Below are 14057 nucleotides of genomic sequence, written 5' to 3' on the forward strand. Positions count from 1 at the left end.
CCTCTTAGCACTTTTGTGTAACTAGAATCCAGATGACCTCTGAATGGTATATGTGCTGCTGTTCTGTAAGTGATGTACAGCGTGAGACCACCAGGGAGTGAAAATGAATGGGGCTGGTTACCAAGCATGAGACAAAATTGTCAGTACTATAATGACAGGTTTCAGAGTAGCAGCCGTGTTAGTCTGTATCCGCAAAAAGAACAGGAGTACTTGTGGCACCTTAGAGACTATAATGGAGCATCTTCAAGGGCTATAAATCATTCCTGGTTCTGAGGGTCGTTTTGTGTTTAAATTTGTATGACTATGTGCTCCTGTGTGTGATCAAAAACAATTCTTAAACACAAAACCAACCAAGGGATTTAAATGTAAAATATTTAACCAAGGTTGGGTTATAGCTGCGATTTCAAAGGCCCAAACGTCTGGGAATTCAGGGTTAGGGTTCCAATAACAGCCCGAGCTTGGCTACACTTCAGAATACATTGCAAAGACTGGAAATAAGGTGCAAATGTTTAACTGACAATTTAATTAACCAGTGGAACAGCTCACACAAGGGCATGGGAGATTCTCCATCACTCTGAGTCATTAAATCTAGCTAGAGTCTCTTTATCAAAGAAATGCTCTAGCTCAAACAGAAATGATCAATTTAATACAGGAATCGCTGAGTAAAATTCTCTGGTGTTTGTTATGTGAGAGGTCATTGGGGAGGAGTATGGTTGAATTTCCTGACATTTGTGTATTTAGGGCCACATCCCTAGTATGGCACTAGTGTGGTTAATTCTTTTTGTGATTAAAACATGTGAGTGAAGTTAGTGGGATCCTCTCTGGATGCCCATGGGACCAGGTGCCGTTCGGGCAGACTCTGTCAGTGCCCTGGCTGGTGGCTCAGTGTGGGAGAGTAGCGGTGTACCAGGGACTGCAAAGAGGAGATTTGCAGAAGGTGGGTGACTTGCACTGTTGGGAAATCCAGCTGTGAAGGGCCGCACCTGGTTCTGGTGGAGAGTAGACGGACCAGCTCCTCTGGGCTTGTTCCACACTAACGAGGCAGACCTGTAAGGCTGGCTCTGCAAGGAGGGGGGTGCTTAGAAAGGGGAACCTACCTCAGAAAGGGGTGGAGAACAGGGTGAGGACTGCTCTACCTCAGGGATGGCTGACCACAGACTGGTCAGCCAGGCCTCACCACCGCAAAGCTGCATGGCCCAGTGGGAAAGCAGGCTGTCCCAAGAGGAGGGGCTGGAGGTGGACCATGGACCCTAACTGAAGACAGTAGACCAGCTGATCAACGAAGCCCCCAGGGCTGGTCCCAGACAGACAGCTTAAGAGACAGGGCACCTTTGCCTTTCTTTTCTTTTTCTTTGACCCCCTCTCACAAGGAGACTGAGGGAAAGGGACCTTTCTTGTCTTTGGTTGGAGAACCCTTTGTGTGCTACAAACAGGGAGGTCATTATAAATAACTAGAATTGGGGACTTTGGGGACACAGAGGTGCCCCAGCCCCACACAAAGCCCCTGCTGCGTGTCTCACCTTGGGCACCCACAATCCCCCATCACCTTCGCCAGTGTTGGCCATTTGCCTAGGGGTCAGAGAGGTGGTTTCCTGAGGGACAGGCTGTTGGCTCTCACACGGGGCCATCTTGCTCCATTTAGGTGGTCTATCCCCAAACCAAACCTCGTACTTCCCTGTTATACTGCTAGTGCCCTGGGCATGTTCTCTGTGGTCATAAACACTGGCCCTTCACTTCCACTACGCTAGCAAATACTTCAGTCGGCCGGGAGAGACTTCCGCACACATTGCTTGGCCTCTGGGGATAGCAGCTCGGGTGCTCACACCTGTCCTGGGCAGTCACAACTGCGAACTTTGCTCTGTGCTGCAGGCCTCAGATCACTCCCTCGCAGATGCTTTTGAGACCTGTAGGAGTCTGACACCGAACTCTGGGACACGCTTTCTAGCAGCAACGTCCCAGGCTGCTGTCTGCAATCAAACCCTTCGCCCGCCTTTGTCTCCCTCTCAGTGTGGGTGAGGTAAAGGTTAGATTGCTGCAGAGTCACTTGCTTTGCTGGTCTCTGTGTGGAGCCACATCCTTTTGTTACAGAGACAGGAACCACATCAGAGTTAAGGTTGCAACCAACATAGGCATTGCCACCCTGGGTCAGTGCAGGCTGTCAGGCACAGGAAGTGATTTCAAACCATGACGCGGATGTCAGCGTATCAAATGAGCTAATTCAGTCTGTTTCTCTTGAGTTATTCTACTTTCACAGTCATTAAAATAGGCACAGCACAAAACAGGACCCAGTCCTGAGACAAGCACAGTGCCCTCAGTTCATATTGACTCAGCACTTTCATAGAAACATAGAATCATAGAATATCAGGGTTGGACCTCAGGAGGTCATCTAGTCCAACCCCCTGCTCAAAGTAGGACCTAATCCCAACTAAATCATCCCACCCAGGGCTTTGTCAAGCCTGACCTTAAAAACCTGTAAGGATGGAGATTCCACCACCTCCCCAGGTAACCCATTCCAGTGCTTCACCACCCTCCTAGTGAAATGTTTCCTAATAGCCAACCTGAGAACAGCCGAGCTCCATCCTCTTTGGAACCCCCCTTCAGGTAGTTGAAGGCTGCTATCAAATCCCCCCTCATTCTTCTCTTCTGGAGACTAAACAATCCCAGTTCTCTCAGCCTCTCCTCATAAGTCATGTGCTCCAGACCCCTAATCATTTTTGTTGCCCTCCGCTGGACTCTTTCCAATTTTTCCACATCCTTCTTGTAGTGTGGGGACCAAAACTGGACACAGTATTCCAGATGAGGCCTCACCAATGTCGAATAAAGGGGAACGATCACGTTCCTCGATCTGCTGGCAATGCCCCTACTTATACAGCCCAAAATGCCGTTAGCCTTCTTGGCAACAAGAGCACACTGTTGACTCATATCCAGCTTCATATCCACTGTGACCCCTAGGTCCTTTTCAGCAGAACTGCTACCTAGCCATTCGGTCCCTAGTCTGTAGCAGTGCATGGGATTCTTCCGTCCTAAGTGCAGGACTCTGCACTTGTCCTTGTTGAACCTCATCAGGTTTTTTTCTGCCCAATCCTCTAATTTGTCTAGGTCCCTCTGTATCCTATCCCTACCCTCTAGTGTATCTACCACGCCTCCTAGTTTAGTGTCATCTGCAAACTTGCTGAGAGTGCAGTCCACACCATCCTCCAGATCATTAATAAAGATATTAAACAAAACCGGCCCCAGGACCGACCCTTGGGGCACTCCACTTGAAACCGGCTGCCAACTAGACATGGAGCCATTGATCACTACCCGTTGAGCCCGATGATCTAGCCAGCTTTCTATCCACCTTACAGTCCATTCATCCAGCCCATACTTCTTTAACTTGGTGGCAAGAATACTGTGGGAGACAGTATCAAAAGCTTTGCTAAAGTCAAGAAATAACACATCCACTGCTTTCCCCTCATCCACAGAGCCAGTTATCTCATCATTACACTGGTCACAAAAGTGAACATTAAACTTACAAAATTTGACAGCATGGTGTTAAGTTTAAGGCAGTCAGCTGGTCAAATACTTTGCTTCCCACGTTTGTGATCATAATTCAAATATAACAGTCATTTCCTGTGCTCGAAGTATGCGTGCCCTATGCACTGCAGAATCACACCCTTTACACAATCCCATTCAAAAGCAGTCACAATTTTCCAGGCATGACAACATCAGCTCAGGATTGATACAGTAGGGATGAGCTACTAGCAGGACTCATCAGTTTTAAATTGCTAAATTGGGGCCAGGCATATTGAGGGCAGGAATAATATTACCCGGGAGCCCGGAGAAGGAAGCATCAATTGTATTTGCATTTCCCGGATCTGGCACTTGGAAGAACGGAACAGCTTTGGATTCCAATACTCCTGATCGCCAATGTTGCTTAAGTAGATTTGCAGTGTCAAAGTGCTCAGACATCTCTCACCCACGCCAGTGCTGCTGAGCAGGGAGGGTGGAAGGGTGTCTGTCATTCATGCAGGGCCCTTGTTCCCAACCCCAGACTGCAAAAAGAACAGGAGTACTTGTGGCACCTTAGAGACTAACAAATTTATTAGAACATAAACTTTCGTGGACTACAGCCCACTTCTTCGGATGCATATAGAGTGAAACATATATTGAGGAGATATATATACACACATACAGAGAGCATGAACAGGTGGGAGTTGTCTTACCAACTCAGAGAGGCCAATTAAGTAAGAGAAAAAAAAAACTTTTGAAGTGATAATCAAGCTAGCCCAGTACAGACAGTTTGATAAGAAGTGTGAGAATACTTACAAGGGGAGATAGATTCAATGTTTGTAATGGCTCAGCCATTCCCAGTCCTTATTCAATCCTGAGTTGATTGTATCTAGTTTGCATATCAATTCCAGCTCAGCAGTCTCTCATTGGAGTCTGTTTTTGAAGTTTTTCTGTTGTAAAATAGCCACCCGCAGGTCTGTCATAGAATGACCAGACAGGTTAAAGTGTTCTCCCACTGGTTTTTGAGTATTATGATTCCTGATGTCAGATTTGTGTCCATTAATTCTTTTGCGGAGAGACTGTCCGGTTTGGCCAATGTACATGGCAGAGGGGCATTGCTGGCACATGATGGCATATATCACATTGGTAGATGTGCAGGTGAACGAGCCCCTGATGGTATGGCTGATGTGATTAGGTCCTATGATTATGTCACTTGAATAGATATGTGGACAGAGTTGGCATTGGGCTTTGTTACAAGGACAGGTTCCTGGGTCAGTGTTTTTGTTCAGTGATGTGTGGTTGCTGGTGAGTATTTGCTTTAGGTTGGGGGGTTGTCTGTAAGTGAGGACAGGTCTGTCTCCCAAGATCTGTGAGAGTAAAGGATCATCTTTGAGGATAGGTTGTAGATCTCTGATGATGCGCTGGAGAGGTTTTAGTTGGGGGCTGAAGGTGACAGCTAGTGGTGTTCTGTTATTTTCTTTGTTGGGTCTGTCTTGTAGGAGGTGACTTCTAGGTACTTGTCTGGCTCTGTCAATCTGTTTTTTCACTTCAGCAGGTGGGTATTGTAGTTTTAAGAATGCTTGATAGAGATCTTGTAGATGCTTGTCTCTATCTGAGGGATCGGAGCAAATGCGGTTATATCTTAGAGCTTGGCTGTAGACAATGGATCGTGTGGTGCGCCCTGGATGGAAGCTGGAGGCATGTAGGTAAGTGTAGCGGTCAGTAGGTTTCCGGTATAGGGTGGTATTTATGTGACCATCGCTTATTAGCACAGTAGTGTCCAGGAAATGGACCGCTTGTGTGGATTGATCTAGGCTGAGGTTGATGGTGGGATGGAAATTATTGAAATCATGGTGGAATTCCTCAAGGGCTTCTTTTCCATGGGTCCAGATGATGAAGATGTCATCAATGAAACCCCAGACTGGTTAGCCTTCTGGGCCAGCTGCAAAGCAGACCCTCTCTGCTGGGTTTCAGAGAAAGGGATAGGCTTTGGGGGTGACTGAATGGGAGGAGATTCTCATTGTTATTTTCATGTTAATGTCTAGTTTGGATGGTCCTAATGTGGCAGGCTGGACCCAATCAGGGCCGCCTGGGGGGGGGGGGGGGCAAGTGGGGCAATTTGCCCCGGGCCCCGCAGGGGCCCCCACAGGGGTTTTTCGGGGCCCCTGAAGTGAGGTCCTTCACTCGCTCCGGGGGCCCCGGAAAACTCTCGTGGGGCCCAGGCCCCCAGAGCTTCCGCTCCTGGTCTTCGGCGGCAATTCGGCGGCGGGGGGTCCTTCCGCCCCGGGATCTGCCGCCGAAGTGCTGGGTCTTCGGTGGCAATTCGGCGGCGGGGGAAGACCCCAGGCCCCTGAATCCTCTGGGCGGCCCTGGGCCCAATCCTGCAAAGTATCAAAGGAATCCATTTTGAAGCATTTGGAGGAGAGGAAGGTGATCAGGAACAGTCAATATGGATTTACCAAGGACAAGTCATGCCTGACCAACCTGATTGCCTTCTATGATGAGATAACTGGCTCTGCGGATATGGAGAAAGTGGCAGATGTGATATATCTTGACTTTACCAAAGCTTTTGATACAGTCTCCCACAGTATTCTTGCCGGCAAGTTAAAGTACTATGGATTGGATGAATGGACTCTAAGGTGGATAGAAAGCTGGCTAGATTGTCGGGATCAACGGGTAGTGATCAACGGCTCGATGTCTAGTTGGCAGCCGTAGCAAGCAGAGTGCCCCAGGGGTCAGTCCTGGGGCCGGTTTTGTTCAACATCTTTATTAATGATTTGGATGAGGGGATGAATTTGCTCCCTCAGCAAGTTTGCAGGTGACACTAAGATAGGGGGAGAGGTAGATACACTGGAGGGTAGGGATAGGGTTCAGAGGGACCTAGACAATTGGAGGATTGGGCCAAAAGAAATCTGATGTGGTTCAACAAGGACAAGTGCAGAGTCCTGCACTTAGGAAGGAAGAATCCCATGGCTGGGGACCGACTGGCTAAGCAGCAGTTCTGCAGAAAAGGACTTGGGGATTACAGTGGATCAGAAGCTGGATATGAGTCAGCAGTGTGCCCTTGTAGCCAAGAAGGCTAATGGCATATTGGGCTGTATTAGTAGGAGCATTGCCAGCAGATCGAGGGAAGTGATTATTCCCCTCTATTCGGCATTGGTGAGGCCACACCCGGAGTACTGCATCCAGTTTTGTTTCCCCCACTACAAGAAGGATGTGGACAAATTGGAGAGAGTCCAGTGGAGGGCAACAAAAATGATTAGGAGACTGGAGCACATGACTTATGAGGAGAGGCTGAGGGAACGGAGATTATTTAGTCTGCAGAAGAGAAGACTGAGGGGGGATTTGATAGCAACCTTCAATTACCTGAAGGTGCGTTCCAAAGAGGATGGAGCTCGGCTGTTCTCAGTGGTGGCAGATGACAGAACAAGCAGTAATGGTCTCAAGTTGCAGTGGGGGAGGTCCAGGTTGGATATCAGGAAAAACTATTTCACTAGGAGGGTGGTGAAACACTGGAATGCGTTACCTAGGGAGGTGGTGGAGTCTCCTTCCTTGGAGGTTTTTAAGGCCCGGCTTGACAAAGCCCTGGCTGGGATGATTTAGCTGGGAATTGGTCCTGCTTTGAGCAGGGGGTTGGACTAGATGACCTCTTGAGGTCCCTTCCAACTCTGATATTCTATGATTCTATGATTCTAAAGATTATTTTTCTAATTAGAATAGCAGTTGTGATACAGGAAGTTCTTAGTTAATGAAAATAAGTGGGGAAGTAAAATATATCCTAAAAGTGCATAATTTGCTTTGGATTGGTTTGGGAAAAGCTAGAGAAGTCTGACTAGGACTGTGAAGCACAAAAGAACTCAGAGAAAGTGAAGAAGCTAAAATCAAAAAGGCAAAATGGTCATTTATGGAGATAGGGAAAAATGCCAGTTTAATGAAAAGTAGGCAGTATTTTAAACATATGGGCTCATACATCATCCTCTTCCAGATGCTACAGAAGATTCCCCCCCATCTGCCCCTTGAAATTGATAGGATAGGTGACGTTTGTAATGTTTTTAAAGACATCTAATTTCCACAGGACCTACGTGAAGGGACTTAAGTGCTTTGAAAACTTTATGTATTGAAAGCAAACTTTCCCCTGAAAAATATAAGTAAATATATTTTTAGCTTATGCCTGGGTGCATATACATGTTTGTATTAGCTATTATTTCAGGTTGTACATTTTTAAATATCTAGAGTTTTAAAAGAACTACATCTTAACAGCTAAGTCTCCATTATTGGCTATTTTGTTAATTCCATTTAAATGTATCGATTACTGCACTGAGAGGTGATAGCATCTCCTCACTCTCTCTCTCTCTCTATATATATATATCTTTATTTTATATTAAGTACATGAGAAAAAGCCTGGCTCATATGATTTGCCAATTATGGTCAGTTAGTAAGTTTCCATTGTTTACCTTCTCAGAGGTAAATAATATTAAAGTGTAGAACTACATTAACCAATCAGTTTACATATGCAGATAAATGCATCATGATGACATGCATCATTTCAGCAAAGCTTACTGAACTTTGATGAGCCCCTGAGTTACATATGCTGTCTATCTGCTTCCTGACTGGATCAGGAGTAGATGATAGCATCTTCCGGACTTCTCTCTTCTCCTCCCACTTAGAAAGTTAATTTAAAAGGAAAACTGCTGCCCTTCTGAGACTCATGGCCTTAGTCCAGATTTTCAGATATTCTGAATGTGTGCAGAAATGCATAGAGCACCAGATTCCGCCACACTGCTGATGTTGAGCATTGCTTTTCAGTAGGGCTAGCCACAGGGGAAAGTATTACTCAGTTTGAGTAAGCTTACCAGCATTAGATCCCATGGGGAGTTTTTGTTTTGGTGAAAGTAGTGATTTATTGTCCCTCCAGGAAAAAATATGGACCAAGGTAAAATTTGGTCAATATATTCTTCTCTGCTCAATCAGTGCTGATGTGCACCTTAACAGGAGTAAATTTCTAGTAATGTTCAGAATGCTAAGTATTTCCGCACAGCTGCACTGTGGGACTAGAACTCAGAATGTGAGCTCATGCTGCCCTTCTACTTGCTTCTTATACATCTGCTGTTACACATTTGAAGAATATCTTGCATTCTAATAACAGCAGTGGTGCGAGCTCAGTTTTCACTTTGCCTTTTTTTTATTATAGGTCACACTTCAGCATAAAACGTGAGAATTTAAAAACTGAGATTTCTCTAAAATGTCGTACAGACAGGAATTGGAGAAATACCGTGATCTGGATGAGGATAAGATCCTTAGTGCATTGACAGAAGAAGAGCTCAGGACACTGGAGAATGAACTGGAAGAGCTAGACCCTGATGTAAGTAGATTTTAAATGACCTCCAGATGGTAAATTCTGAGCAACAGTGACACAAACCTTTATATCTTTTGGGGTGGATCTATCAGTATTTACTTCTTTAATCTGCTAAACTCTCTGTCCATCTCCTGAAACCGTAGTTTATATGGTCTGAATTCATGACTTTGTGTGTTCTTTTTATTTCATTCAATGAGTTATGTGAGAAATTTAATACTTAAGCAATGTAATTGCTCCTCTGAAAAATACAGGCCATTCATGCTGTTACACAAGGTCTTACTCCAGCTTCTCAGTGCTCCTGTGAATACAATAGCAGGTGAAGCCAAGCAAAATCTGGAACTGGAGCAGAGGTCTGCTAAAGTGCAGTGTTACTGAACCAGCTCTTTTCTGCTGTGATGGGTAAAGTGCCAGCTTAGACGGAGGGCCAGGGTCTGCTAACTTTAGTGACATCGAGTAGTTTTTTATTATGCTAGCAGTCCCATTGATTTCAGTGGTATCACTCAGAGCCCCTATTCGGTGTAAGGATGGAGGAATTGGGCCGAACGTTTGCACCCTGTTTAAAAACCCTCCCAGCCCTGTCCCTGTCTGTAGAACTCATGCCCACAAGATCCAGATCCCAAAGAACCTATGGTATGTATGCTATCCCACTGACTTAGCTAGGTGATAATTCATTGTTCTTCCTGCAACACTGTCTAGAACAGCAGCTGCTGCCACTGCCACTGAGCCTGGGCAGAGAGTTCAGAACATTAGCATCCCTGGGCAGAAGCACTCCTGCTGATCCCAGCTCCTCGGAGCCTGTTTAAAAATACCCTGGCTCCAAGGAGATGGTGAATATTCCACCTACTCTGCATCAAGCTTTCTTGGAGATGGCACAATGGACTTGGACCCTGATCCTGCAAACCTGTACACACATGAGTAGCCCCGTAAGTTCATGGGAATTGTGCAGGTGTGTAAAAGAAAACAACTCACGTGCATAAGCGTTTGCAGGGTCCAGGTTTTAGTGAGGACTCAGTAGTTTGCCTAGTTTTAAGAAAATATTTGCCTGCTGAGCACATGCTGTTCAATGTTTCGATGGCATAACTCTGGGCTGTCGAGCCTGTAGGGAGGACAGGGCTGGATTCCATATTTGTTTATAGTCCATGAGTTGGGATATAAATTCAGGACCTCCCCCATTGTTGTCAAGGGGAGGTTACACACCGATCATAGGGAGAATGTGCCCTCCAGGCAGTCTACACTCTCATGTTTATTGTTTATTCAGTCCCTTATTGTGACATTCAGCATCACGCTGAGAGAATTTAGGCTCCCTTTAAACCCTGCTACTGCTGCTCTTTATCCTTCTGCCTAGCCTGCCCTCCTTTCTCTGCCCCTTCTCTCTCCGCATCTCCTCCCTTCTTTCCCCCACATTTCCTCCTTCCCGCAGCAACTCCCACTTCTCCCAGGTTTCGCTCCCACCCTGTCACTTCCCCTCCCTGTGTCCAATTCTGTGTCTGGGAACCAGGGCCAGCTCTAGGTTTCTTGCCGCCCCAAGCAACAAAAATTTTGACTGCCCCCCCGTCCCAGCCCTGGGCTCCTCGCCGCACCCCCCTGCCGCCCCAGCCCTGGGCTCTCCTCCCCCCCCCCCGCACCCTCCTGCCACCCCAGCCCTGGGCTCTGCCCCCCTCACACACACACCCCCTGCCACCCCAGCTCTGGGCTCCCCCTTACCGCCCTACCATTGCCCCCCACAGACACCTCCTGCCGCCCCAGCCCTGGGCTCTCCCCCCCACACACACACCCTGCCGCCCCAGCTCTGGGTTCCCCCTACCCCCCCACCATTGTCCTCCCCACACACCTCCTGCCGCTCAAACCCCCCCCCCCCCACCTGCACACTCCTTCCACCGCAGCCCTGGGTCACTGGTAACTCGCTCCCAGGGCAGGTCATTCAGCAAGAATTTTAGATGTGCACAGAACACAGACAGGATTGGTTCCCATATGGTTACAGAACTGCAGTAAAGTGGAACAATTTTCAGCTTGTGTGATTGGAGGATATCTGGATGCATATTATAAGACTGTCCTACATAAATGAGGAAAAGTTGAGGTGCCTTTATTATTCTTTTGTTCCATTCTTTCTTTCTATGGGGAATTTGCCAATGCAATATCACTGTCTTCCTTTTAAACAAACAAACAAAAAAGGCAATGGCTGTTGAAAATAGCAATTCCAGTCCTAATAACCACTGGGAAGCATTTCTTGCTCAATTTTATCCTACTTTTTCTACAGCAGGTTACAGTGGATCAGTATATTTGATTTGGGAGAAATGAAGTAACAGCCACCCAAACTGAGCTTGAGCACTCCTGAATTTTGAGGTGTTCAAATCTGGAAGGCAGGTGCTGGGGGGGGGGGGGGGGCTGTGGCTCCACAGGGGAGCATGGCAGCATGGCAGCATGTATGCGCAGCGTGTCTGGTGCTGTGTGAAGCCAGACACGCTGGTCTGAGTGGCACGGTAAGGGGGCTGGGGTGTTGGAGAAGGGGTAGGGGGTTCCGGGTGGGCAGTCAAGGGACAGGGAGAAAGGGGGGGTTAGATGGGTCAGGGGTTGGGGGGGGCAATCAGGGGACAGGCAGCAGTTGGATAGGCATGGGAGTCCCAGGGGTTTGTCAGGGGAGAGATAGGAGGTGGGATCCTAGGGGGGAAGTTGGGGGGGGGGTCTCAGGAGGGGGCAGTTGGGGACAAGGACCAGTGGGACTTAGATAGGGGGTGGGGTCCTGGGGGGCAGTGGGGCAGGGGTCCCGGGAGGGGGTGATCAGGGAGCAGGGGGGTTGGATGGGTTGGGGTTTCTGTAGGGGGCAGTAGGAGGGAGTGAATGGGGGCAGGGTGGGGCTACCCTCCCTCCCTGTGGAGTGTCCTATTTTTTGAATGTTAAAATGTGGAATCGCTACTCACAGTGCAGCTCTCCATTCACAGCAGGCTGCAACATGAGGTCTCAGCTTCCTTACTCCCTCCCCCTCTTTCCTGTTGGTAGTGGCCAAGGGAATGCTGGGAAATGTAGTCCTTTCCCTGCTCCGGGGCTGGCTCTATAGGCAGGGAGCTAACCAAGGAACTACAGCTCCCAGGCTGGATCCCTGCCGCCCCTGCAAATGGGCTGCCCCAAGCATGTGCTTGCTTTGCTGGTGCCTAGAGCCACCCCTGCTGGGAACGAGGGGAAATGATACTGACCTCCTTTGTGAAGCTCTTTGAGATCTAGGGCCAGGAAGTTCTGTATAAAAGCTAGGTGTTCCTGTTGCTCCCTGTCCACCCACTAACATGATCAGCAATAGAATAGTTAACTTTGACACTAACGTGTCATCCCTCGGCTTTAGAATGGGTAATGCAGTGAAGTGAATAGGGATTGGGAGTTTGCCCTTTTGAGTCACTGTTCCAGGCTCTCTGCAGACTCTGGCAGATGTTGCTGTGTAGCTTACACTTGGGCCACATTTGGAAGCTAATCTCTGCAGGCATGAGGGCTAGAAACTTACTTCTGTAAATGAAAATGGAGATTCCGCAGAGACAGGTGCACTACACGATGTGATGCAGGAGACCCTCTACCAGTACTTTGCCACTGCAGCAACCACAATGGGAATACATTGCTTGGTCTCCAGTGCAGTGCATAAGAATGTACAGTGGAATCTCAGTTTTACAAACACCAATTTTACAAAACAACCTGTCTACAAGCCATTTTTCTTGAAAGAAAATACAGTAATCACATAACAAAAGTGATGTCACTGAAGAACAAGTCAACATCCTTTCACATTCCAGTGCCTTCAGTGCATTGGAAATCGCTTTGCTGAGGTCTGAAGGACAAGAAGAAGACGTTGCGGTGCACCTACTGTCCTCTGGAGATGATCCGTTTTATAAACTTTTTGATTTTATTAACTGCACAATCACCAATTTGCTCATCAAATCAAGGTTCTGGTGTGTGGAGTAATGCTTGAGGCGGGGCTGCAGGAGGGAATAGGAGTGACTCTGTCAGATCATGGGTTCTGTCGTGTACCTCTCCCATGTGACATTCATGGTAGCATGGCAGGTGGGCACTCACTTGTACATGATCAATAAAAAGGCAGGCCCCTTTAATAGCAAACTGGGGTTCAGGGAAGGCAACAGCGTGCAGGTTCATAGAGCGGAGCTCTGTGGCGACCAGCCTTTGCAGACAGTCCAGCAGACATGGGGTATGAGGAAGGTGTGGGGAGCATCGCCCCACTACACTCTACTGTGGACCTGTCGCTGGTGCAAGCTAGTGCCAGGCTGCTGGCCTGACTGCTCCTGGGCACTTTCCTTATGGCAGCTTGCAAACCCTCCATGGTTTGTCTTAAGAGTTAGGCCTGGCTTGCTATCTTCATTGCCTGGTACATTGCAGGCACTGGGTGTGTGTAGTTCCATCCGCAGCCTCAGTCTGTCATCATCCTACAGCTGCCTCTTCATCCAGTTTCTCCTGCATTGCTTCACATGCTGCCACTGTCTCACTACATCACCAGGAACATTTCACCTTCGACAAGCTGGGCAGAAGCAGCAGCAGGTGCAGCCATGGTGATATGCAGGGCCCCTTTGTGTTCACTCTAGACACTGGCGTTGAGGCAAGTGTATTGTTCCGCCATGCTTGCTCCTGTTGAGTAGTGCGGTAACTTCACAATTCGTCCTGCCGATTTCAAAGGGAACAGAGCCCGGAGTCAGCATGTGGTTAACCCCCACTAAGCTTGATCACATACTTAACTTTAAACACACATTTAAGTGCTCTGGAGGTGGCCAGAGGGGAGAATTTTCAGACTAGGGGTTACTGATTGCGGGTAAACCTTAGAGAACCTAGTCTGAGGTGTATAGAGTGATGCTCGTTGGAGTCAGGAAAAGCACAGGAAGGCAGAAGGAGTGGCAGGTCTGAGAATGTGCGAGGGAAGTTGACCGTCCTTCTAGGTGGCATGACATCAACAGCATGGGCAAGAGGTTATCCCTCCAGGCACAAGGTGAATGGAAGAGAGATCACAAGTGGAATGGCCCAGGAGCACGTTGTAAAAAGTTATCCTGATGTACGGGACAGTTCCAGACAGAAGGACACGTATTTACCTCATTGTTCACTTCTGCTCCCAATCTGTCTGCACCCAACTGGGGTCTCAGTCTCTGCCCCAAAGGGTGGCCAGACTAAGACAATCTTTTTGTCCTGTGTCTATACAGTGCCAAGCACGGTGGGATCCTGGTGCACGACT

At 47.9% G+C, this 14057-nt stretch overlaps 1 protein-coding gene across 3 annotated transcripts in view; it reads left to right on the forward strand.

Moving 5' to 3' along the window:
- The window catches only part of TMOD1 (tropomodulin 1), a 105236-nt gene that overhangs the window by 8092 nt on the left and 83087 nt on the right, over nt 1–14057 (forward strand). For all 3 annotated transcript variants that reach the window (XM_054031747.1, XM_054031746.1, XM_054031748.1), the window contains exon 2: nt 8684–8854. In XM_054031747.1, the coding sequence (XP_053887722.1) occupies nt 8735–8854 (120 nt within the window). In that variant the 5' untranslated portion in view covers nt 8684–8734. The remainder of the gene's footprint in view (nt 1–8683; nt 8855–14057) is intronic.

The sequence above is a fragment of the Malaclemys terrapin genome, chromosome 6, assembly GCF_027887155.1.
Source record: "Malaclemys terrapin pileata isolate rMalTer1 chromosome 6, rMalTer1.hap1, whole genome shotgun sequence".
Lineage (NCBI taxonomy): Eukaryota > Metazoa > Chordata > Testudines > Emydidae > Malaclemys > Malaclemys terrapin.